We start from the raw sequence: 24,909 nt of genomic DNA, 5'->3' as shown, positions 1-24,909 counted from the left end.
TTTGGTAGGCTGGGAGACAGCAGAATGTGGATGGGATTGGAATTGGGGAGGAGGGTTGGTTGGAATGGAGAGCCTGAGGCTGGGGTGGGAGGATGATGGTGGAATGACAGGGTGGGCAGAAGGAAAAGCCCAATGTGTGTCCAGGCCACTGAACCACAGCATTTGGAGCAACTCCCTTGTATTTCTGGAGTTGATGAGAGACACTTTATTGACTTGAATTGTTAAAGCTAAAGACTATTAAATTATAAAATAAGAGGCTTCTCAGCTTCTAGAGCCACACAATTATGGAAAGTTCTAGTATTAAAATCATAGCACCTTAGCAGGGAAGAATTACAGAAATTATAGAATGGTAAAATATTAGAGCCAGAGAGCCAAAACTCCATATTAGACAATTTTAAAATCCAAGAATCTCAGTGTTAAAAAGGAAAAAAAGAACCCAATAATTTATTGATCCTGTCTATTTGCACTGGTCATGATGTTAGGAGTAATCTCATATATTATCCCATTTAATTCCTACCACGTCTTATGCCATTCAGTCCCATACCTGCTCAAACCTTTGTCAGTAATACTGCATTATCAAACACAAGCTTGCATAACCTTTATGACGTGGGAGTCATCACATCTGGGCATAGCTCTGCCGCCTGCCAAGTGGTGCTAGAAAATTCTCCCTTATATAAGTTGCACTCTATCTCCCTATCGTGCTCCCACACTGGTCCAGTTCATGTCCTCTGAGCTACCCCAAGTAAGTCTAATCTCCTGCTCACGTAACAGCTTTTCAGATGTCCAAAGACAGCCCTTATTTCTTTTTTCTCTAGGCTAAGCTGGCTTGTTGATCATGTAGCTAGAAATGGGACAGCAAATGAAAGAATATTTGAGCTTAAGAGGCCCTTAGAGGTCACCTTGTCTGGATACTTCCTTTTACTGCTAGGCAATATGGCTTTATAGTCAGGATCCTGGACCTCAAGTTTCTGGGCCTCAGTCTCCTTATCCCTAAAATAAAGATAATAGTGATACTGACATAACAGAGGTATTGTGAAGATTGAATGAGATGATGCAAGGGAAGCTCTTAGAAGAGCACTGGGAACACAGTAAACAGCCAATAAATATTAGCTGTAATCATTGGAGGCCCAGTGGGGAAGGGACTTGCTCAAGATCACACAGCAACTCAGAGGCAGAGCTGGGGTTAGACCAAGGACGCCTGCCTCCCAGCCTGGGCCCTTTCTCATTCCACTCTTCCCTCTGTCTTCCTCAGAAAAAGAAAATAGTCCCAGAGGGAACCAGGATACTTTTCTCACTGAATCATTTAGGATGCAAGGAAGAGGTCACCTGCTTTAGAGTGACTTAAACTTTTTGTTGCTTAATGAGGCCAGAAGAAGTTGGAATGAGGATTGGTCTGCTGATTCAACAATGTCTTTGATGACCCAGGCATTTCCCATTCTGAGCCTCGAGGGTGACTACCCCTGTGATTGCAAGATGACTGAGTGCCATCAGGAACCATGTCCTCCCAAGCAGGGAGAGAAGGCATGGTAGCAAAAAGGGTATTCTCCCTTCACATCATTCTCTTATCCAGGAGAGAAGCTTTCCCAGAAGACTATCCCCAAACATGTCATTGACTAAGACGAGGTCACATGTCTACTCTTGGACCACTCTCTGGCAAAGGGGAAGGCATTTCCATTGCTGCCTTGGATCATCCCTGTGGCTGAGCACCTTGCTACCAGAATGAAGAAGAGAGCATTTGCCATGGGAAGGCAACCAATACCGCCTGCCATACTCACCTTCTGTTTTCTCTCTGGATTGCCCTCCTACCTCCTCTCCACCTCCACCAGGAAGTCTTCCCTGGTTGCCAGGGCCTTGTCCAGCACACCGTCTTCTAATGTAATTGAACATTGTTTAATTCAAGTTATATTTCACTTTGCCAAAGATTTCTCACCTTATCATGTCCAGATCTTATCTTCTCAACCAGGCTGTGATAGGTCATTGCAAGAGTTATAGCAGCGACTAATGAATAAGTACCTACTGCATGTCAGGCACTGGTCTGAGTGCTTGTTGTAGCCAGCTTCCAAATGGCTCCCAATGATCCATACCCCCTGGTATTCATGCCCTTTTGTATTCCCCTCCCACATTATACCAGGGTTTGTCTACATGACCAAGAGAATATGGCAAAAGTTACGGTATGTTTCTTCCAATATTAGATCATAAAAGGCACATGGAATCAAAGCTTTTGGTCAACTGCCAACAAGGTACAGAGGCCCAACAGCAATCATCGAATGAGCTTGGAAGTGGATCCTCTCACCCCAGTTGAGCCTTCTGATGACTGCAGCCCTGGCTGATGCTTGACTACAACTTCATCAGAAATCCTCATGAAGATCCAGTACCTTCCAGTTAGCCCATCTGTGGGTTCTTGACCCTCAGAAATTCTATGAGATAATAAATACTTGTTGTTTTAAGTTGCTAAACTTTGGGAAAATTTATTTTTTGGTTTTGGGGGGTTTTTTGAGGCAGGGCCTTGCTCTGTTACCCAGACTGGAATGCAGTGGTACAATCACTGCTCACTGCAATCTTGACTTCTTGGGCTCAAGCAATCCTTCCACCTAAACCTCACAAGTAGCTGAAACTACAGGTGTGGGTGCTACCACCCTCGGCTAAGTTTCTTTTTATTATTATTATTATTTTTTGGAGAGATGGGGCCTCACTGTGTTGCCCAGGCTGGTCTCAAACTCTGGGGCTCAAGTGATCCTCCTGCCTCAGCCTCCCAAATGGCTGGGATCACAGGTGTGAGCCACTGTGTCAGCCAGAAAATTTATTACTCAGTAGTAGATTACTATATTGCTACTTTATCACATTAAATCCTCTCAACGATTCTGATAGGTGAAGCTTATTTATCCCTTTTACAGATGAGACAACCAATGCTCCAATGAGTGCAGTGACTTCCCATGCCTGGTAAGTGGCAGAGCTTGGATTGGCCTTCCTGTCTGTTGGATTCCAAAGCAGAGGGACCTGGGTTCTGTTTTCCCAGCTGGAATGTCCCCAGCTGCAGGATGAAGGCTGAGGAAATGGGGACATAAAAAGGAAACCTCTTTCTCTGATGTGTTTTCTCTCCTCCCCCCTTTTTTCATCCCAACCACATTAGTTAGCACTTACTACATCTATTATATATATATGTGATTCAGGGACAAGTAGGTTTATTAGCAACAACATGGGAGACTTAGGAGGGGGATACCTGGGCTCTTGAGTGACCTTGGGCAAGTTTCTGCACTTTTCTGGGCCTCAGTTTCTTTACCTACTACATGGCAATAATAATCCCTTTCCTGCCTTCTTCACCAGGAAACCATGAGGACGGGGTGTAAAGGGACTGTGTAAAATGTGAAATGTAGTGAACACTAAAAGGTTTGTTTGGACTAAGGAGCAACCCTGACCTAGGGCTCAGACCTGTACAGCCACCTCTGTACAGAGGTGAGGGCTCCCTCTCCTCTCTCACCTGGGGCTAGGTTTGGGAGGTGGACAACACTGAGTGGCATTGAGAGCATCAACCCACTTCTTCAGCCTCACCCTCTCCATGCCTTCTCTCTTAGGCCATGCTGCAGCCCTGCTATACTAGTGGAAATACCCCAAGCCTGCCAGGAGGTTTCTGTCTACTTTGTCTGTGCAGTTTCTTCTGCCTTGACACCCTTCCCAACTTCTCCTCCTGGTGCATTCCCACTCGTCTTTCAAGACTGACCTTAGATATCCCACTTCTAGGATGCCTCTCCTGACCTGGCTCTAGTCCTCCTACTTCTCTTGATTGTTGCACCCGCCCCCTGCCTGAGCTCTTGGCCTTCAGCTTCTCTTTTCCACTCAAAGCCCCTATGGTGCAACCAGCGGCCTTTCCAAAATGCAAATCTTGTCATGTCACTCCCTGCTTAAAATAACTGGCCAATGGAATAATCCATCAATCAATGCTTCAGGGGTTCCTCCTTGCCCTCAGGGAAGCATCCACACCTTCAGCTGGGTCTCCATGCTTGGTCCCTGCTGGTCTTTCCAGCCTCTGCTCTCTTCTGTCTCCTGATTGCCCTGCACATGCAGTGCCCTCCAGCCACATTGTTCTTGTCACTGTATCTCAGACACACCTCTCTCTATCTTTGCTCATCCTGTTGTTTTTCCTGCCCATTTCCACCTTGTCCACTTGAGGAAGTCCTGCCTAATCCTTAACACCAGGTCTGATATAACCTCTTGGAAGCCTTCCCTATTGGCCCCAGGAAGAGTCCTTGGCTTCCTCTTCTTCCCTCTCCTGTATGACTACTCATGCTTTTGTTACTGTTTGTTGTCTGTTTACACTGAGAGTTTCCTGAGTAGAGACTGTATCTGACACATGGTTGTGTCCCCAGCAATGCCAGGAGAAGGGCACAGAGCAGACATGTAGGATATATTGCTCATGTGAGTGGTTGAATGAATGAAGGAAGGAAGGGTGAATGAATCCAACCTTGAACCATCACTTCTTGGCCAGCCCTAGAACTGCTGTTTCCCAGGGTAAGCCCATTTGATAGCCAAAGGGGAAGTAGAAGGGAGGGACTGCTCTAGGAGGGAGAAAGAAAATCAATAAAAATGTAAATCTGGTTGAGAAAAGCTGTCCCAAGCTGGCTGTGGGGAGAGATAAGACTGGGCTGGCTGAGCCCTGGCTGACAGTGGAGGAGAGGTTGGGGACAACGGAGCTGTGGCCAAGGTAGGGCAAAGGAGGTGTGTTCCTCCCTCTGTTGTCACTTCCCCCTCCCACTCTGATGCTCTATGTGTTTATGAAATTTTTTCAGGGACAGAAGGGGAAGGGAGCTTACAAATCCTGATCATCAGGTGTGGTGCCTGTGAGCATGTACATGATCTTACCCGGTCTTCACAGCTTCTGGGAGATAGGAGCTAGGCATGCTCAACCTCACTTGCAGGTGAGCAAACTGAGGTGCAGAGAGGTTAAATCATTTGTTCATCGTCACACTGTAATAAGTGGCAGAGTCAAGATTTGATCCCAAGCCTGACTCTCTCCACAACTCTATAATCTTTTCACTTCATTAAGCGCTTTTGACTGGGGACCTGGGATGCTTAGGAGGTCTACACCCAGGCATCATATGGTCTTCAACCTCTGAAATCATATGCACAATTGTGTATATGTCTGTGTGTGTGTTTTGTTTTATATTTAGTGGAGAGTCTATGCCTTTGATCAGATCCCCAGAGGTGGTTGTCACTTGCCCCCCATTGCCTATACCATGTTGCCTTCCTGGAGTTGGTGGCCTTTAAGCTGGGCCTGGAAGATTGGGTAGGACTTTATGAAGTGGGGATGGAGAGACAAGCTGTGGGATGGGGATGAAGAAGATAACCCAGGTCAGAGGGAACAGCATAAGCAAAGGTATGTGAAGGGGAAAGAATTCAACACCTCCAGGCAATGGTGAGGATGTCCCTGAGTTCTCTTTCACTTATCTGCATGTCAGTCATGACCCCTGGATGCCAGCTCCTGAAGGGTCATCTGCCTACCCTAGAACTTCCCAGCATCTAGCATCCCAGACCTTCCCAGAGTCTACAAGAAAAGAAACCTAGGCATCAAGATGTCAGTTCTGGTCTGAGTCCTGTCCTCTGCTGACTTTACACCAGCACAATCTAGCAGGGAGACTTAATGTCTTCTCCTCCCAGCTTCCTGGTACAAGGTAAGAAAGTAAGCTTGCAGATGCAAATGCTTGTGGCTCTTCATTGACCAGAGGCTATATTCGGGGAGAGGACTTCCCTGGGACCCCCACAGGGCCTGGAAAACCCCTCTGGCCCTGACTTGCTCCACCCCTTGGCTCTCGACCCATTTCTCTCTTGGGTAACTCCTGAGTCTCCTCACCATGGCCAGTTTGGAAGACTTTAGGCACAAGGACCTTGTCTTTTCCTTCAGATCTTGGCTCAACCAAGAGGCGGACTCACCATGATGTGAATGCAGCTTGAGCATCCAGGACTCTCCCCAGATCCAGGGAGGGCCTCAGCGATGTGTTCATGTTGTCATATTTTTGTAAAATTTGCAAAGGTAAGATACTTTAACCACAATCAAAATTACTATTTTCCTCCCACTCCAACTTCCCTTGTGTTTCAATTTTCCTTTATATGGGATAATTGGAGTGGCCAGGGGCACTTCTGGGATCTGACCAAGGGGAAGCTGAGTGGGGGACTGATTTGATAAACATTGGGATATGTTTATGTGGTTTTCTGAAACAGAGGATATATTAATATTTATGTGGTTCTCTGTGTATAGATAAATCATTGCTAGTAATCTCTGTGTAGAGAATAGCTTCTAGGAATTCTACCCACTGCCCAGCTCACTTGGCATGGTGATATTAAGTTGCCATATGCAGAGGTCATATCGTGATATGAATGTGTGTCATGGCACCCAGCCCAGGAAGTATATGGGCAGTAGACAAGAAACAGGAGAAACCAGGTTTGAAATGTACAGAGCCAGAAGCTAGTCTGTGGAAAATTCTTCTAATCATCAGGGGGAGAAAATGTGTCTTAGAGGTTAAGCAGGGCAGTTAATAAAAGTATTACGCATTTTGGGGGGATTGTGTGATGTATCTGTTTTGATTTCTTTTCTCATTATAGGTAAATATAGGTACCTTGTACCTAACTTTATATTCATAATTTTGTATATTTTCCTTAAAGAGGGCTCCTCAAATTATAGAACCTTCAGTTCCCACAAGGTCTACACATCCAACCTTGGCTCCGTCATTTATTTTCTGTGTGATCTTGGGGAAGTCACTTGTGCTTTCTGAGCCAGTTTCCTCTTCTATAAAATGTGAATGACAATTTGGACAGGTGAGGATTCAGAAATCCTCGTGACCTTATTCCATTTTTGAAACCATTAGTAGACGAAGACACTCAAACAAAAATTAGACCAGAATATAAAGATTGGAAAAGATGTAATATACAAGCAATAATGGTGAGCAATGAATCCAGTAAAACTTAAATCTAAGTTAATGGAAATGATGTGGTTGTTGCAAACCTCTAATGCAGTTTATAAAGAAAGAATTTTTGTAATAGAAGAGACATTATGCAAGAACAAATTTAATAATAAGCCGTATCTATAATTCCAGACTTTTTTTCCCTGCAAAACCTGGGAAACAAGAGGGATGAAGGAATATAAACATCCTAAAAGCCTCATATTGTTGAAGGAGACTTTGAAATTCTTGGCGTTGATAGATACATGCTCAGATATTTATTAAACATTTACAGATACCAACCAGCAAAATAAAAAGGGAATTGGAACTTCTGTACCTCCCTTTTCTTTTATCATGTGGGAAAGGCTCAAAGCCCTGGCACTGGGAGCTGCTCAGAAGGCAAGGGCCACATGTGCCCCCAGCTTCCCCCCGCCCACAGCACAGGGCCAGGAAGCCACTGCTTGTGGCTCCCTGTCTGCTGCCTCCTGAGCAGCAGGTCCCAGCGAGGTGGGGTGGTAATAGGTTGGGCTGGGAGCAGATTAGCAAACCCTCTCCTCCCCGCAGGGAAATAACCAGGCCAGATAAGACTAGCCATAAAACAAAACAAGGCCTGATGTAGAAAAGGATTGGATCATAAGACCCGAGCAAGCCATAGCATCACTCATTACACAGAGCTGAGCTTTACTGCTCCCAGCACTACAGTCCTGGGCCTGACGCCAGCCCAGGCATCGGAGAACCAGGTGCCACCCCCAAAAAACAGTGTCACAGAACTAAACATTATCCACACTGCCCCAGGTGACACAGACCCAGGCACCCAGGAGAAAATAGAGAAATTACGATCCTAGTCACAAAGGTCACAGGGACTTTGGTGGCCCCTGGTCACATGTGTGAAATCTTGGCAATGTGTAGGAATCAGTGAGTGCGTGCTGAGTGTGTGTTTGTCTGAAGTTAGAAAATACCCAAGTGTGGGCCTGAGTCTCCCTCCCTACCCCAGGGCCCAGAATTGCCCACCCAGGGCCCTAAGGCAGGTGTTGGGCCTCACCCTCAACCGTGGCTCCCTGAGGGCAAGGGCTAGAATTTCCTGAGATGGGGAGTGAGTCTCCCCGCTTCAGCTAAGGCTTCCTGGGGCCCCCACACAGGCCTCTTGAAGGCCCTGCCAAGTCTGGGTGTCCCACTCCTGAGGCCAGCTCCGTCCTCCCTGTGAGAGTCTACCCAGGGTCCAGCTCAGTGCTCTGCCTCCAGGGGGCGCCAAAGGGACACTTCTTAAAGGCTGCTGGAGTTGGGGAGGAGATCTGAGTGTACCCTGACCACGCAGATGGTCACAGCTGAACGAGCCTGAAGGCTGGCAAGTTCATCCCCACCTGACAGGAGATGGCTAAGGCTCAAAGAGGGTGATCCAGGCGAGTGCAGACCTGGGCTGGGGCCCAGCATGGAGGGCAGCCTGGCCCACTATGGCTCACTTTGCTATCCTAGGGCCCCAGGGAAAGGTATACATTCTTTCCACCCGGGAAAGCCTGGCTCCAGGACAGCTGGCTGGCTGGGGGAAGGAGGAGGAAGACCCTCTTGCTCCAGAAATGGCCAACACAGCAAATGCCCAAACAACTCTTTGGTTCAGACTAGCAAGCAAAGGCTAAGAGACGATCAGTGTCTTGCCTGAAGTCACACAGCAATTTAGTGGAGGAGCCAGAATGGAACACAGGGCTCTTGACACCCAATCTTGGGCAAAGGACTCAGAGGAGGTACTGCTGTGGCTGCTACTCTTGGCCAGGTGGGGCCCCAAGACAGCTCACACTCGGGAATCCTCTGGCTTCTTCCCTGGCCCCGACACTAGCAATTGCTGCTCTACGGCAGGGCTGGATCTGCTCTCTTTGGTCCTTGCCTCTTTGTCCTGCTGCCTCAGGACAGCCAAAACTAAGGCGAAGCAGATCACAGAACCTGTTTTGAAGAAGAACTGGAGGCCGATGAACCTGGGGAAAGAATAGGGACCCTTGAACTCAAGAGCTGCCAGGCCAGGGCATGGACGTCATCACTCATTGTGAAATCAGAGATACTGAGGCCTCAGGGAGACACTGACCTCTGCTGTGGCTCTTCCCTGGAGGAGGGGGAGAGGCTCTGCAGAGGAGCCCTGGGTGGGAGCAGAGGCCTGGCCATCTTCATTGCCCTGTCCTGGACTCTGCTCTGTGGCCTGGGCTGGCCCCGCCTCTCTCCGAGCCCAAGGGCTCAGGGGGCCTGACAAGTGCAATTTTATATTGCGCCACCTGCCACAAGAAGAAACGGATTCCCTCTCCCCTGTTTAACTATCAAAGCCCTTGTTTGACTTTTCCTCTTCTAGGAAGCCCCCTGTGGACAGTCCCAGCCCACAGGAACTGTGCCCTCCTCACCTCCTCGGAGCTGAAAGTGACCCGCTCCCTGTCCCCAGCCCTGCTAGCAAGTCCTCTCCTCATCCATCCCAGGCCAGCTGCCTCTGTGCCTTCAGGTTCCTTTGAGTTCCCCTTTGTACAGATGGGAAGACTGAGCCCCAGACAAGATAAGTCCCATGATCAGAGAGACAGAGCTGGGCCTGAAACCCAGGCCTCCTGTGTCCTAGACAGGGCTTTCTCCCCAGCCCTTCACCCCAAGTCCCTCTCGCAGCATGGCTGCTCCTCTGTTTCTCCCCAAGTTCCTGCATAGACTCTGTGGTCAAGGCCCAGCTCTGCCAGTTATTAGCTGTGTGACCTTGGGCTACTTGCTTTAACTGTCACTTTCCTCATCTATAAAAGGAGGGGGGCAGTGTCTAGCTTGAAGGACTGGTGAGTTCAGCACTGAATATATAATGACACCTGTCACCTAGCAGGTAGACTTAAATGAAACCTCCCCTCCCTGCTGGTATCCTGCCTGGGACTCTGAGAGTATTTCCAGCACCCTTCCCACAAGCCGTCAAACCAGGTCTTACCGGTTTCGAAGCAGATCGTTATTGTAGTAGCGACAGACAGCTCGACGCCCACAGCTCAGGGCCCAGTGCACACAGGTGGTGTCGATGGCGCTGCCGTGGATCACGGGGCTGGGCATCCAGGCTGAGGGAGGCGGTGCTCAGGGGACAACGAAGGCCCACCGTCCTGCCCTGCCCCCTCCCTGGCATGTACAACCCCTCAGGGGCTCTGGGTTACTGGGGCCTCTTGGCTGTCTGGCCCTCAAGCCCGCCCCACCCCTGCATCCGAGGTGGCTTCCTGACGGGCTGTCTAGACTCTGCCTCTATACCCCGCTCTAGGAGAGCCGGGCCAGGTCTGTCACCCCGTGGGATTGTGAGCCCTAAGATCAGGGATTGAGTTCCGCTCATGCCTGTGCCCCAGGCCTGGCACACAGTGGGCATCTGGACCCCATCACCACCACCAATGGTCCCAAGCAAGATCTTTACCCAAAATCCTCAGGAACATGAACTGGATGCCCACAGCCAAAGTCTTGTCTTCTTTCTTCACTCCCCTAACAAGCAGAGACATGGGCAACATGAGGTTGGAGGGGTTCCAGCCCCCAAGGGCCATGCATCAACGTTGAAGGGTTCTTATTATGCCCTTCTCTCCCACCACCCAGAGCCAGCCTCCATCCCATCTGATGATCTAGGCTGGGGGCTCAGGGACGTACCCCATCCTTTTTCAACCTGCAGAGCCTGGTCCCATATACAAGACAACACACCCGCTGACCATCAGGGTCCTGTGCTGACCTCTGTATGTTTCTGGTCACAGACATCACTCCTCTTCCTCCACCCACTGGTCCCATCAAATTCTCCCTTTACTCCTACAGTTGGCAAGACCTGGAGCTGGGACAGTCAGACACTTCCCCAGCGTCCCCAACCACTGTAACGCCACAGCCTGCCATCCTCTGGCTCCTGCCAGACAACACCAGTGGCCGGCATTTATGGAGCGCTTACTATGGGCTCAGTAACTCTGCCCTGCAACCCCACATCACTCCTATGAGCGAAGTGTACATTAGCCCCATTTTACAGGTAAGGAGACTGACACTTAGACAGATTCAATAACTTGGCCAAGATCTCATGGCTGACAGCGGTCAGGGCCTGTATCCACGCAGCCCTGAGGCTGTGTTCTCAACTCCTTTTAGTCAGGCTGCCTGTTAGGCATCTGATTCCTCTATTTTCTCTCCCAGGCCAGCTTGTGTTCTAGATCTACATGTCTTCTGGTATTTGCAAGAGGCTCCATTTCCCTTCTAATTTCCTAGAAAGTAGATAGTGAATAAAATAATCCCAGGAGAAGGAAAATGGAAATTATCTTGCTCTGAGGTCCCTGTGATATTGTGAGATGTGTATTTGGTCTTCCCGGCATACACTCCTAAAATTCTTGGAATGTTCAAAGTGAAAAGTGTCTTTTTGTATGCTAATGAGTTGATTGATGGTGAGCAGCCCCTAGGTAGCTTCAGGCTGGGGCTTGGTCACCAGAGGGACCAAGGCAGGATTAGAGGGTTGGGAATTTCAGCCCCAACCTCTAGCAAGGGGAGAGGGGCTGAAGGTTAAGGTGACTGCCAATATCCAGTGATTTAATCAATCATGCCTACATAATGAAGCTTTGGAGAGCTTCCGGATAGCTGAACACATGGAGGTCCCTGCAGGATGCAGCCAGGGAGGGCATGAAAGCTCCTCCCCCATACCTCGCCGTATGCATCACTTCATCTGTATCCTTTGTAATATCTTTTATAATAAACCGATAAACATTAAATAGATGTTTTCCTGAGCTCTGTGAGCCACTCTAGCAAATAAAGCAAACTCAAAGATGGGGCTGTGGAAATCCCAGCGTATGGCTGGTCAGTCAGAATCATTGGTAAAACAGCCTGGGGCTTGCGGTTGGCATGGGAAGTGGAGGGAAAGTCTTGTGGGACTGAGCGCTCAGCCTGTGGGATCTGATGCTGTCTCCAGGTAGATCGTGTCAGAATAGAATTGGAGGACACTGGCTAGGGTCCACTGCAGAATTAATTGAGTGCCTGGTGTGTGGGAAAATACCCCCCACACTTCTGGTCGCAGAAGTCTTCTGTGTTGATTGTTGACTGACAGAATAGAAAAACTGTTTTTCTCAGCCAAGTGTGGTGGCTCATGCCTGTAATCCCAGCACTTTGGGAGGCCAAGGCAGGTGGATCACTGAGGTCAGGAGTTCGAGACCGTCCTGGCCAACATGGTCAAACCCCGTCTCTGCTAAAAATACAATTAGCTGGGTGTGATGGCGGGTGCCTGTAATCCCAGCTACTAGGGAGGCTGAGGCAGGAGAATCACTTGAACCCCGGAGGAGGAGGTTGCAGTGAGCCGAGATTGTGCCATTGCACTGCAGCCTGGGCGACAGAGCAAAACTACATCTCATAAAAAAAAAAAGGAAAAACTATTTTTTTCTCACTCAGTCCTCTTATCCCAGCCCTCACCCCAGGAGACCCTGACTTTGAACTCAGGTGACAATTTGTCAGGGCCAGCAGGCATTCTTAGGACGAGGGCCACAAAGATCTGCACTGCCCAAAAGGCAGTGCTCAGCATGGGTTGGGTCCACAGCGGGCACCTAATAAGCACTTGTATGTAGCCTTGAAGCAGCATTCAGAGTCATGCACCAGACTGACACAGTTTGGTTTCCTAGATGCACCTCCTGCAGCTCATCCATTGCAGGTATGATGCCCTCACCTGCAGAGGCCAGGACAGGGCCCTAGGTATGTCCTCCTCTCCCCTGGGCAAGTAGGAGCCTGGGCTCTGGGACAGGGAACCAGTACTATTCCACCTAACACTTGCTATGTGATGGGGGCCAGCTCCTGAACTTCTCTGAGCCTCAATTTTCTTATCTGCAAGATGGGGAGAAAACCTTGCCTCAGTAGGTTGCCATGGGATGAACACAGTTAAGGCCATGTTGTGGGGGCCAGGACACCCAAGTGGCCTCCTTTCTTGAACTCCGCCCTTGGAATTCCTGTAGTTAAGGACCTCCTGGTATCCACCTGCCCCTGCCCCGCCCCCACCTTCACCTTAGGATGAGCATGAAGGAGGGTGTGTGGGTGAGACAGGCCAGGGCCGATCCCAGGCTGACCAAGAGCAGGAAGGGCACCACCAGATGGCTGCAGGTTGAGTCGCAGGATCCTGCCAGCACGGGGTTGCCCTCCACCACGCAGCTGCAGTTGGTGTAGAAAACCTGGAGTGGGAAGAGGAGGAAGAGACTTCAAGAGCCTTCAAGGGCAGGCAGCTGGCCAAGGGCTTGCAGCGGGGAAGGCTTGTGAGAGGCCCAAGTCCCACAGCCAGTTGGGGTAGAGCTGGCTGGGAGTCCGAGATCGTGACCCGTTGGCTGAGCAAAGACGGCTTGAGGAGCAGGCACCTCACGGGCTGTCTATGTGCAAGTTGAGCCTGAGCTGAGGCGGTGGGCAGGGAGAGGGAAGCAGAGAGAAAGTAGAGAAGAAGAGGGAGGGACCCAGGAGAGCATCATTCCCCCACATTCTACACACCAACTGTAAGAAAACATCCCCAGGCTGGCCATGTCCCCGGGCTTGCCCCCTGGAGTGTTTGATCCCAGCCTGCACTCACTCCCTAGGTAGCCAGGAAAACCTCCAGCGAAGGACTCTGAGAAGTGATCTGGACTGCCAGGGCCCGCAGGCAACCGAGAGAAGCCAGCCCAAGCCAAGAGGCCTGGGCTTCTCTTTGCTTTTCCATAGACCAGAGCTTCTAGACTCATGTGCCCCAGCCACACAGGGCCTCAGATGGGAGACAGGTGTGCAGGGATTAGTCCCATCAACCCTTGAAGTGGCTGGCTGGCCTGGACAGCTGGAGCCCTCTGGGCCTCTCACCTCCAGCCCTGGCAGCTGCAGACACTTCCCAGTGTGAAAAGGGTTGGGAATCCCTGAGGTGGATGCTGGGGGCCTTGGGAGAATTTTAAGCAAGGGGTAGATGAGACTGGGTGGTACAAAGGGTGTTCTGGGAGCTGCATGGAGGAGGGACCAGACTGGGGAGGCAGACCAAGGGGCCCATCATAGAGTGGGCTTGGGGGTGGATGGATAAATGGATTTAGATTTGAAGTTACTTAGCAGGTGGAATCAGACAAAGGCAAGAGAGAGTGAGCATGTGAGCACTTAGGCTTGGGTGACCAGGCACTCTCCACTGGCCGGCAGAGCCAATGCACATGATGAAGCTGTGCTGATCCTTCACACAAGGGTCTGAAGACCCTTCACACAAGCTGTGTGACCCCTAAGTGCATATCATCTTACACTGCAGGAAAAGTGGCCCCTGAACCTCCAACTACAGGCTGGAGATACAATGGAGGGACAAGAAAGGGAAATGCTAAGCAAGGTTCCTGGGAGAGAGGCATCCTGCCCCTGCTCCTTTTCTCAGAAGCAGAGGTTGCCAGGATGAACGCAAAGGCTGGAGGCTTCACTTGGGTTTTTCCTGACCCTTCACATTCATCTAATTCCATGGCAGGAAGTTTTTCATATGAATGACTTCAATCTTTCTACTGCCTCAGAGTCCCATTCCCCCAGAGCATTCAGCTCCGCACCTGTGCAGGCGCCCACCTGCCCCATCTTACCTCATTCACTCATGCACTCATAAGCTGTTACTGAGCAGCTGTACTGGGCACTGAGCCACCCATCCCTGAGCCAAGATGTTCACAATCCAAGGAGGCAGACATGTCAAGACACGATTCCAGGCCACTGTGACAACAGTCCCTGAGTGCTGGCCGGGTCTCAGCTGCACCCTCCTCCAAATACTGCACCTAAATCCAAGCCTCCGTGATGCTCCAAAGAGGGGGCTGGCTGGGAGGCCAGGGCCTTGGTGCCTAGTCCCAGCCCTGGTATTGAGACTCTGGGCAATGTCTGGTCCTTTCCTGGGCCTCCATTTCTCATCTGTACAATGCGCGTAATAGAAATGTGTATTACTGAGTATTTAAAATTGCCTAGGCACTGTGCTATGTGCTTTCATGGATAACGTTATGTGGCGCTTTGCTTACTAGTTAATGAATTCATCCAGGTAAAGCATTTATTCAGCACATTCCTGCTCTGTAGTAGGCACTCAATAATATCTCCCCTATTTTACAGACCAAGAAACTGAGGCACTGGTTAAATAATTTGCCTAAGGTAACAGAGTCAGTTAGAGGCAGAAGAGGGATTTGAATCGGTTCCCATATCCACAGGAGTTCACTGCTCCACCTGCCAAGGCCTGGGGGCCTCTGGAAGGGCTCTCAGGCCCAGGTGGTGCCTGGCTGGCTTCTGAAGGACTATGCACCATCAACACGTTCTTCTGCACCAGCCGGTGCAGCCCAGGTCTCTCCCTGGAGGAGCCTCAGGTTTAGATGCTGATGCCCAGCATGAGGGTGGGAGGTGGGAGGACTCTGGAGAGAGGGAGATGTTGTCATAACCACCAGCCTGATGCTGCTGCCCCCACAAATCCCCTAAGCTTCACTACAGCCTGGGGGCCTGAGAAGGCAGACATTGTCCCCCTTTGTCATTTTGGGGAACTGAGGAAAAAGGGAGGAGGAACCGGCTGGTCTTAGCCTTCCTAAGATTCAGAATGCACTGCTGCTGATTACATTGCCTTCATTTCCCCACTGGGCCCCTTGGCTCTGAGTCCTCAGCTCCCAGCACAGGGCCTGGCACAGAGGAAGAGATCAGTGAAGTTTGTTGACTGACTGACTGACTGAATGCTCGCTAGCCTTCTGTGTCCTATCCTGTACTCTGCTCACCTGCCCCCACACTATGGCCTCAAGCGTGATCAAACACAGATCTGAACTTGTTACTCCTTGGCTGAAAACCCATCCATGGCTTCCCACTGCTCTCCAGAAAGTCCCCACTCTTGGCCTGGCATTCAAGTCCCCTCTTTTTCTGGGCCCTGCCTTCCCTTCATGAACCCTTGTGCTTCTGCTCCAACAGAAACAGTGTGTGTGCATGCTTGTGCATGTGTGTTCCTTCAAACCTCTGCTGAGCGCATTTCCCCCTGCCTGGAAAGCCCTTCCCTCCCAAGTCCTAGTTTACCCATTCATTCTTGAATGTCTGGCACAAATGCCACTTCCCATGAAGGCTTCTGGGACCCAACCCCACCCAGGTGGGATGTGTCTCTTTTCATCTTTGTATGTGCTTGTAGGGACCAGTTGTCCTACCTATCAGCACCTCTGGAATCCCTGTGAGTTCTTTCCTTTTGCATCTCCCCTGCACAGAGATCTGGAAGCCAGAATGATTCACCTCTGTGCCCTGGGCCCAGGCTGGCAATGAAAGCTTTATTTTTATTTTTTGAGATGGAGTTTCACTCTTGTTGCCCAGACTGGAGTGTAATGGCATGATCTCAGCTTACTGCAACCTCTGCCTCCCGGGTTCAAGTGATTCTCCTGCCTCAGCCTCCTGAGTAGCTGGGATTACAGGTGCACACTACCACGCCTGGCTAATTTTTTGTATTTTTAGTAGAGATGGGTTTCACCAGTCTGGAACTCCTGACCTCAAGTCATTCACCTGCCTCGGCCTCCCAAAGTGTTGGGATTACAGGCATGAGCCACTGCGCCCGGCCAATGAAAGCTTATTGTGAGAATAATGTTCTACATCTGCCAACAGAGAGAGACAGAGAGACGAGAGCTACAGAGTAAGAGCATGCAGAAGTGGAGAGTGTGACAGGCCCACAGAGACAGGGCAGGCAGAGTCCTGAGGGGCAGAGGTTGCCACGAGAGGCCTGACTCACCTGGCTTTTGTCCAGAGCATCCTGGACCACCCGGCTTGAGCAGCCTGCGTGGCAGGGTGTGATGTATTCCACACGAGTGCTGGGGTCGCAGACAGGGTTAAAGCCGTCCGATGGGCAGGAGCAGGCCTCCATGCAGCTTGGAAACAGCTCCAGACCAGGGTGGGCACTGGTGGGAGAGAAGACCAGTAGGGTTGGCCTGGCTTCCCTCCCTTAGGCCACTAGCTGGGGCATCCTCGGCCCTGTAGCCGAGAGCAATGGCCAGAGATTTCAGCTCCACACAGAGGATTTTCATCATCAGGGCTGCCCAATGATGGTGTGATAGTGAGCTCCTTGCAATGAAGGTGGGCAAGTATGGAGACAGGCCCCCTCAATCCTACAAGCCTTTGAGCTTCTTCAAACATCTCTGCACCTCAGTGACCCTTCTACAGGGTATACAAGATAAATTCCTCCCAGAAGTTAGTGTCAGATGAAGAGTATCTTTCCCTCAATCAGCTTCCTTTCTCTGAAAATCAATGATTGCTTCATTTCTCAGAAAATCAGAGCTATGAGTGTGGGACCCAATCAGGAGACCTGACCACCCGTGGGATCTCCAGCCTGTTCCTGCCTCTCTGGGCCCCAGTTTCTCTGCCTGTCACGGCCATCCTGCAGTCTCACTCCCACCACCCTGTTCACCGTGTCTAGGGCACATTTTAGTCCCACTTGCCTCCCTCCAAGGGACTATTCCTAAATCCCTGGGGTGCCCCAGCTCCAGGTGGCCAGGGCAACGTGAAGGTGGGCAGGGGCAGGATGTCAGAGGGAGGCTTAGTCTGAGGGGGAGGTCACCCTGGGAGGAGGGCAGGGAGGTGGCCCCTGGGACTCACAGTGTCACCTGGCTTCACGCTAGTGGGGAGCACAGCTAACCTGCCAGGGAGACAGAGGCCCAGAGAGGCTGTGCCTTTCAGGGTCACACAGGGGTCCAGTGGCCAGGCTGCAGAGGAGGCCAGAGGCAGAAGCTGGAGGTCCCTGTCTTGGGCTTGGGGTGGGTGTGGGGCAGAAGCCCAGGATGATCAGTGAGGCTGGGACTGGAGCTTAGTGAAATGTCAGTTCCGTGGGGAAGAGGGTGAGCAGGAGCTGGAGACAGTCTCTAGCCAGGGTGTGGAGTGGGGAAGTGGGGCATGGGGCAAAGTGAGCTCCTCTCCCTCCCTGGGGTGAGGGGGCACTCCATCTGAGAAGGAAGGAAGATCATCAGCCACAAAATATTTCCTCTTCCTCCTCTGCCAGACAGTGCTTGTGTGTCTGACAACATCTTGGCACATCTCCCTCGGGGTGGGGGTGGGAGTGGGAAGGCTGGCACTGTCTGAGCTGAGGGCCCATCAGGAGGCAGTGCCAGGGGACTCTGCCAAGGGTGAAACACTTCCCCAGAACCCTCTGCTAGCAGCTGGAAAGCTGAGCAGATAAGAGCTAGGGAGTCCTTCCTCTGCTCCTCGCTGTCATTGACCACCTGGAGCTGATTGCTTCTGTGGGGAGAGTCCTGGCTCCAGGCTCTACCCTGTTCCAGCTGTGGGGTGACTTCACCTCTCTGAGCCTTGCTGTATTCATCTGTGAAATGGGGCTAATAACAGGACCCATTACAGAGATCCTGTGGGGGTTCAGTGAGAGGTAACGTGGGAAGACGCTGAGCGAAGGGAGACCGTCGGTTCTTGCAGCTGTTAGTACCTGCGGTTGTGCAGGAATATGGAAAGTTCTTCTTGCCTAGCTCAGTTGGTCCCAAATGGTCTCTTCAGTGAATTAGAACCCAGAGCTTAGTGAATAAATCGCAAGAATTTAGACGAGAACAGAGGTGACATGAGATGTCAAAGCTAAGGTGTGAAAGGGAGAAGAAAAGAGAGATGGGGTGTGTGAGATGAGCTGACTTTTTCTCCCATGCACTATTTAAAAAATTGTGATAAAATATCCATTTACTTTTTACTCTAAAAATCATTTGATTGAGGACCTGGCTCCCTCCTCAGACCAGGGACTTCCTGAGGAGGTGGCTAAACCCCCGCTGCAGTGCCTAGAACAAGGCTCCGCACACAGGGGGCCCCAGGCTAGAGAGCAGAGTTGCCTCCCTATGTGGGAAAAGAGGGGCAGAGAATGAAAGGGGGAGGAGGGAGGGGAGATGGGGGAGAGATCAGCAAGGGTGGGACCTGGGACAGACGGGGAGGGGCTGGGTGCTCCTTGGCCCTGAGCTGAGCCCCCGACAGCCATGCAGGAGGACCCCTGGTGATGAAAGCTGGTACCTAGGTGGAGGCAGAAGATGCCAAGGAAGGGGTGGGGACAGAGAAAGTTGGGAAATTCTAGCCGAGTGTTGGGCCAACCTAAGCCTGGAACAGTTTCCAGGAAAAATGAAATCATTCTGGAGAAGAGGCAGGAATGTGACTTCCAACATCCTCTCCAAGAAGGCTCCCAAGGGTAAAGGTGTGAGGGAGAATTGGAGAGATAGAAATCAAGAGACTTCCTCCCGGAGGGCAGAGGCAGGTGCTGCCTCACAGATGTGGAAAAAGAATTCTGTAATTTTAGAGTCATGGAATATCAGAATTTTAGCTCCCAAGCTCTAAAACCCAAAATATCAGAGGTCTGCTGTCCAATCTTTTCCCAGTGCCTGAGTCCCCTCTGCAGCCTCCCTGATAGGGGCCATCCAGTCCCTTGCTCACCCTCTCATCCCCTCTCGTCCCCAGGATGGAGAGCATGCTCCCTCCTGGGCAGGCCATTCCTCTGGCTGAGCTGGGTCCTGGCTCCTGTGATGCAGCCTCTGGCTCATGTCTGTTGGGCCCACAGGGCTTGGTCACCCTGGACATGCCATCCCATGGGTGGCTCTGCCCTATCTCAGCCTCCACACCCTCCCGGGCTTGAGAGTTTCTGCCCCTGAAGTCTCATCCATGCCCCTTCCAGTGGTGCCTGACACCTACCCTGGAGCCTTCTGGAGCACCCCACTGCTTGACTCGAATCTCTAAAGAGCTGTTAAGCAGAAGTGGGGAGGCAAGATTTGAGGCAGGGGGTGCCCTGCCATCCTGGCCTCTGCCCAGGGCCCCTGTCCTCCCTGTCCTCCCTGTCCTGTCCTCCCAGGCTTGCCTTTACGTGCCCACGCACACACTCACCTGGTCTGGTGGGTGATGCCCGCAATCTGGTGGCTGGGGCAGCCGATAAAGAAGAGCGGCAGGCTGAAGAAGAGGCACAGCAGCATCCCCAGCAGGCAAAGGGCGCCGCATCCCACAGGGCCCAGGTGGAGCCGCTTGACCAGGACGCCACCCACCACGATGCCCACGATGACCGAAGGGAAGGAGAGGCAGCCGATGAGCAGGTTGGCGTAGGAGGCTGTGATGGAAAACTGGCGCTCCAGGAACTTGGGCAGGAAGGTGGCCATGCCCGCAGCCATGGATGACAAGCACACCTGGGACAGGACCACCAGCAGGAAGATGGGGTGGCGTAGGGTCTGCAGCAGCACCCTGGGGAAGACTGTGGGGGCGAGTGCAGAGGAGGTCAGGGCAGGCAGGGCAGCCAAGCCGTCCAGCAGAGACTGCCCTCCTGCCCTGCTCAGTTCAAGCAGTTCCATTTCTTCTAACCCGCCCCATTCCACTTAATTCTATTGCAATCAATTTTATCCCACTTGACTCCATTCCATTTATTCTCGTCCTTTTTTTTTTTTTTCTTTCTCTGTTACCCAGGCTGGAGTGCAGTGGTGCAATCTCAGCTCACTGCAACCTCTGCCTCCTGGGTTCAAGTGATTCTCGGCCTCAGCCTCCTGAGTAGCTGAAACTACAGGCGTGCACCACCATGCTGGCTAATTTTTGTATTTTTAGTAGAGATGGGTTTTGCCTTGTTGGCTAAGCTGCTCTCGAACCCTAGGCCTCAAGTAATCCATCCTCCTTGGCCTCCCAAAGTGCTAGGATTACAGACGTGAGCCACTACGCCTGGCCCTTGTTCTAGTTCATTTTTGAAATTCTGTTTCATTTTGTTCCACTGAGTTAGACTACATCTTATTTGATGTGTTTTTTTTTTTCCATTCAATTCTATTCAGTTCCATATAGTTCTGGTTCATGCCATCCTATTTGATTCAATTTCATCCATCCCATCCCATGTCATTTCATTTTTTCTACTCTACGTATTCATTCCTCTCCCCCGCCCCACCCAGTTCTTTCCATCCTGTCCTGCTACAGCTTTTTCCAAGCCTCCCAGGCCTTCATCCTCCTTCGCATCCCAAACACAGGCCCCAATCCTCTGCCCTGACCTTCCTATTCTTAGCTTGTATTTCTCCATAGCCCTCTACCTAATGTACTATACCTTTCACTCATCTAGCTGTTTTATTGTCACCCTACCAGAACGTAAGCCTTCTTTAAAAGATCAGGGGGTTTTGTTTGTTGTGTTAATTACTAAATCTCCAGAGCCTGGGATATAGGAGGCACCTGAATTCATGGAATGAAGGAAGGAATGAATGGATATATGGACTAATATGTGATCAAATGTCAATATGTCTGGGGCAGAATCAAAGACCTCCAGAGAAGGTGAAATCTGAGTCTGCTTGGTGCTAGGAGACTTCCTGGAGGTGGGACAGAGCTACGGCCTAAAGAATGGCGGGGGATCTGGGGAGGTAAAGCGAGGAGGAAAAGGAATTGAGTAGGGGCCCAGGAGGGGCAAATGCTTGGAGGTAGGAAAAAAAGTGACTGTTTTGGCAAAAAATTACCTCCCCAGTCTCCTGCTAGTTCCTAAAATGGTGCCTCATTCACAGGTTGCCCCCACTGCAAGTCTGCTAAACTAAAGGGCACAAAAGGGTGGGTAAGTCCTTTCCTCTCTGGGCTCCAGCAGCCAAGTGATGCTCATTGGTAGGGGCAGCCCAGGTGAAAGTGTCAAGGACACTTTCTGTTCGACACATGAAATCCTCTCTCCACTAACCTGTGTTTCTGCCTGCAGTAGGCAAGACTGAAGTCAAATACAAGGTATGGAGGGAGAGGAGCAAACCACTTGCCAGGCTGGGCTGGTAGGGCCATGGGGATTCTCTGGGCCAGGTGGGGGCTCCTTCTGTTCCTGCAGCAGCAGGACCAGGGCCTCTGTCATGGGAAGATTTCTGTCTGTCCTCAGAGCAGGGCCAAGCCAGCTGGTTCCCTAGCCCCCTGGGCCAGGCTAGGATCTGTTTCCTTGGGAGCCAGAAAATAAAAACAAACAGTTCAGGAGGGTGGGTGGGGGCTGTGGAATTCCCCCTCTTTTCTGTGCCAGGTCTGCCTTCTGTCCCTGGTTCCTTGCTGCACACCATGCATTTAACTAGCATTTGAATGAAGAGGTATGAGGCTCGCTCTGACCCCAGGTAGCTGCTCAGCCTTCTTGCCATAAGCTGCTCTGGCCAGGGCATCTGAGGCCTTATATTGAGCCATGAATTTCAATCTGGCATGGTCCAGGTTGTACAGGTGCCCCTACTGCATGGTAGAGTCTAGAGAGGGACAGGGGCTCGACCAAGTTCATCCAGAGGCCGGTTTAAGGCCAGGAGTTTCCTAGGGTCTCCTGGCTCCTAGTACAAGGTCCATCCTCCCCTCTATCCTCCCTCCCCCATCCTGTGCCTCTCTGGCTGCCTGACTCCAGAGGGCTCCATCTCATGGATTGCTTCCAGTCCATTCTCCTGCACTGATCACTGCAGTGTGCTTTGTAGCCATCCCCCATCTCTCCTCAGCATCCACAGCATGGCGCCGGAATAGATGGAAAATTCCTGGAGGGCAGAGGCTATGCCTTTCACTAAGATAGGTCTACCTGCAGGGGAATTCCAGGGCCCATCTCCAGCTCTGAGGCAGATCTTTGCCATGAGACAGGGCTTCCCTTAGCACAGCACAGTGTCTCCCCCATCAGACAAGCCAGGGCCTCCCTCAAGTCAGTGACTGTCTTCCTCATCAGCCAGGAGCCTCACCCAGCTAGAGGCCAGGTATCCTCTGTCAAATAGAACAGGTTCTCCCTCAGTCTAGGGACTATGCTTCTTCCAATTAGGTAGGGGCTTCCCTTAACTCAAGGGCAATGTCTCCCCCAGGAACCTCCTCTAGTTCAAGGACTACGTCTCCCTTATCAGACAGGGGCCTTCTCCATCACAGAGGTCAGGTTTTTTCCATCAGACAAGGCAGGGTCTCGCTCCATTCAGGGACTACGTATCCTCCATCAGAGAGATTGTATCTCTCACATTAGACAGGGGCTTCCCCCAGCTCAGAGACTGTCTCCCCCATCTGACAGGGGCCTTTCCTAGCTCAGGGATTATCTTTCCCCAAGAGTATAGGGCACCTCCAGCTGAAGGACCATGGTTCCTCCTCCCTCGGCCTTCCCTGTGACACCAGGTGGTCAAGGCCAGGCCCTAGAGTCAGACTGGCCCCTGGAGCTCAGCAGAAGCCAGGCTGGCTCACCAGCCACAGGGCCTGAGGGCACCCCTGCCCTGATTCCCTCCAGGCTCATGTAGAAGCTGAAACCACCAGAGACAATCTGGCCTAGAACACTTGCTCTAGGTTCCAATTTCAGAAGCTTCCCTCCAGGCAGAAGCCCAAACAGTGATTAATAAGCAATTCAGCAGCGCAGAGTGCCGGGGGCCTAATAGCATCTGGGGGTGGCCTGAGGCTAGGGAGTCCCGGCCGGCCGCTGCGTCTAGGCCCAGCACCATGCACGGAATCCAAGCCCTCTCTTTCCCTGGGAATGCTGAAAAAACTGGGGGCTAGATTACCGATATCCCAACATCAAGTCTTTTTTTTTTTTTTTTTTTTTTCAGACAGGGTTTCTCTCAGTCACCCAGGTGGAGCGCAGCGGCCAGATCACAGCTCATTGCAGCCTCAAACTCCCAGGTTCAAGCGATCCTCCCACCTCAGCCTCCCCAGTAGCCTGGACCACAGGCATGCACCACCAAGCCCGGCTAATTCTTTATTTATTTTTTATTTTTATTTTTGTAGAGGCAGGGTCTCCTTATGTTGTCCTGGTTGGTCTCAAACTCCTGGGCTCAAGAGGTCCTCCTGCCTTGGTCCCCCAAACTGCTGGGATTACAGGTGTGAGCCACCATGTCCTGCCCCAACATCAAATCTTAGGAAGCTCTTCCCAAGAATAGGCCTAATTCCTTCCTGTTGCAGAAATCCTCAGTAAGGACTATGAGGCAACTCCTGTGGACATGCCCTCCTAAACCACAGGCAGCTCAATTTACTATCCTAGGGCATGGTCAGAATAACGGTGGAACAAGAGTAATAATTGAAATAATTGTACCTTATATATAAGTACAGTTTTTTTAATAGCATAAAGAGGCTTTCCATGTTTCATCTCATTTGATTCTCATAATAGCCCTTGAGACAGGCAGAGCAAGGATTATTGACCCAATCTTCCAGATGAGGAAACTCAATTTAGAAAAGGAAACTAACTTCTTTAAGATTGTACACTGGTGACTGTTAGGGGCAGGGCTCAAATCCAAGTCTTCTGACCTGCCATCCAGTGCTCTGTAAGAGCTGGGCACACGGCAGGCACTCAATCAATGCTCCTGGGGTCATAATCTTGAGAAAGAATGGCCTGGTCATAATGTGTACTCTGGTTACTGATAGACTGAGTTCGTAGTCTCAGGATCATAGCCTCAAGGACGCTAGATCATTGAGTCTACTCCTGGCTATATAGATGGGGAAACGGAGGCCCAGAAAGGAGCAGGGATCAGGGACAAAAGCCCAGGTTCTGGATATTAGCCCAGAGCTCTCTTCGCCCATGCCACTGTCTGGGAATTTGACAATTTCCTGATGGCCTCCCATTTGCAGGCTCAGCAGTGGGTGGGAGGAGAGGAAGGGTCATAGATGAGCCAGCACAGGTCTGACATTCAGGAACACAGGCTCAGATCTGAACTGATCTAGAAGCCCTAAGGGTTCTGAGAACCAAAGAGGGAAGGAAGTGGCTTTGCTGGCTGGAAGAGCTGGACATGTGGGGAAAGTAGTGGGTTTTTAGCTGGACCTAGAGGGATAGGGAAGGTTTTTTGTTGTTGTTTTTGAAATGAAGTCTCTGTCTGCTGGAGTGCAGTGGTGTGATCTTGGCTCACTGCAACCTCTGCCTCCCAGGTTCAAGTGATTCTTCTGCCTCAGCCTCCCAAGCAGCTGAGACTACAGGTGCCCGCCATCATGCCCAGCTAATTTTTGTATTTTTAGTAGAGACAGGGTTTAACCATGTTGGCCAGTCTGGTCTCAAACTTCTGACCTCAAGTGATCCATCCACCTCGGCCTCCCAAAGTGCTGGGATTACAGGCATGAGCCACAGTGCCTGGCCCATAGGGAAGGTTTTGAAAGCAATAAAAAATGATGGTCCAGGCAGAGAGGACTGCATGTGCAAAGA

At 51.1% G+C, this 24,909-nt stretch overlaps 1 protein-coding gene across 4 annotated transcripts in view; it reads right to left on the bottom strand.

Moving 5' to 3' along the window:
* SLCO2B1 (solute carrier organic anion transporter family member 2B1) overlaps nt 1-24,909 on the bottom strand; it is a 66,771-nt gene that overhangs the window by 4,559 nt on the left and 37,303 nt on the right. For 3 of the 4 annotated variants that reach the window (XM_019037343.4, XM_019037347.4, XM_019037346.4), the window contains exons 9-14: nt 19,701-20,058; nt 16,585-16,750; nt 12,906-13,069; nt 10,324-10,388; nt 9,862-9,982; nt 7,041-8,896 (exon numbers count right to left, since the gene is read on the bottom strand). In XM_019037343.4, the coding sequence (XP_018892888.1) occupies nt 8,716-8,896; nt 9,862-9,982; nt 10,324-10,388; nt 12,906-13,069; nt 16,585-16,750; nt 19,701-20,058 (1,055 nt within the window). In that variant the 3' untranslated portion in view covers nt 7,041-8,715. Of the gene's footprint in view, nt 1-1,775; nt 1,871-7,040; nt 8,897-9,861; nt 9,983-10,323; nt 10,389-12,905; nt 13,070-16,584; nt 16,751-19,700; nt 20,059-24,909 lie in introns of those variants that run through there. The other variant, XM_019037344.3, reaches the window with a different exon arrangement.

The sequence above is a fragment of the Gorilla gorilla genome, chromosome 9 (assembly GCF_029281585.2).
Source record: "Gorilla gorilla gorilla isolate KB3781 chromosome 9, NHGRI_mGorGor1-v2.1_pri, whole genome shotgun sequence".
NCBI lineage: Eukaryota > Metazoa > Chordata > Mammalia > Primates > Hominidae > Gorilla > Gorilla gorilla.
The sequence above is the reverse complement of the archived record's forward strand: the minus strand, read 5'-3'. Positions and strand labels throughout refer to the sequence as shown.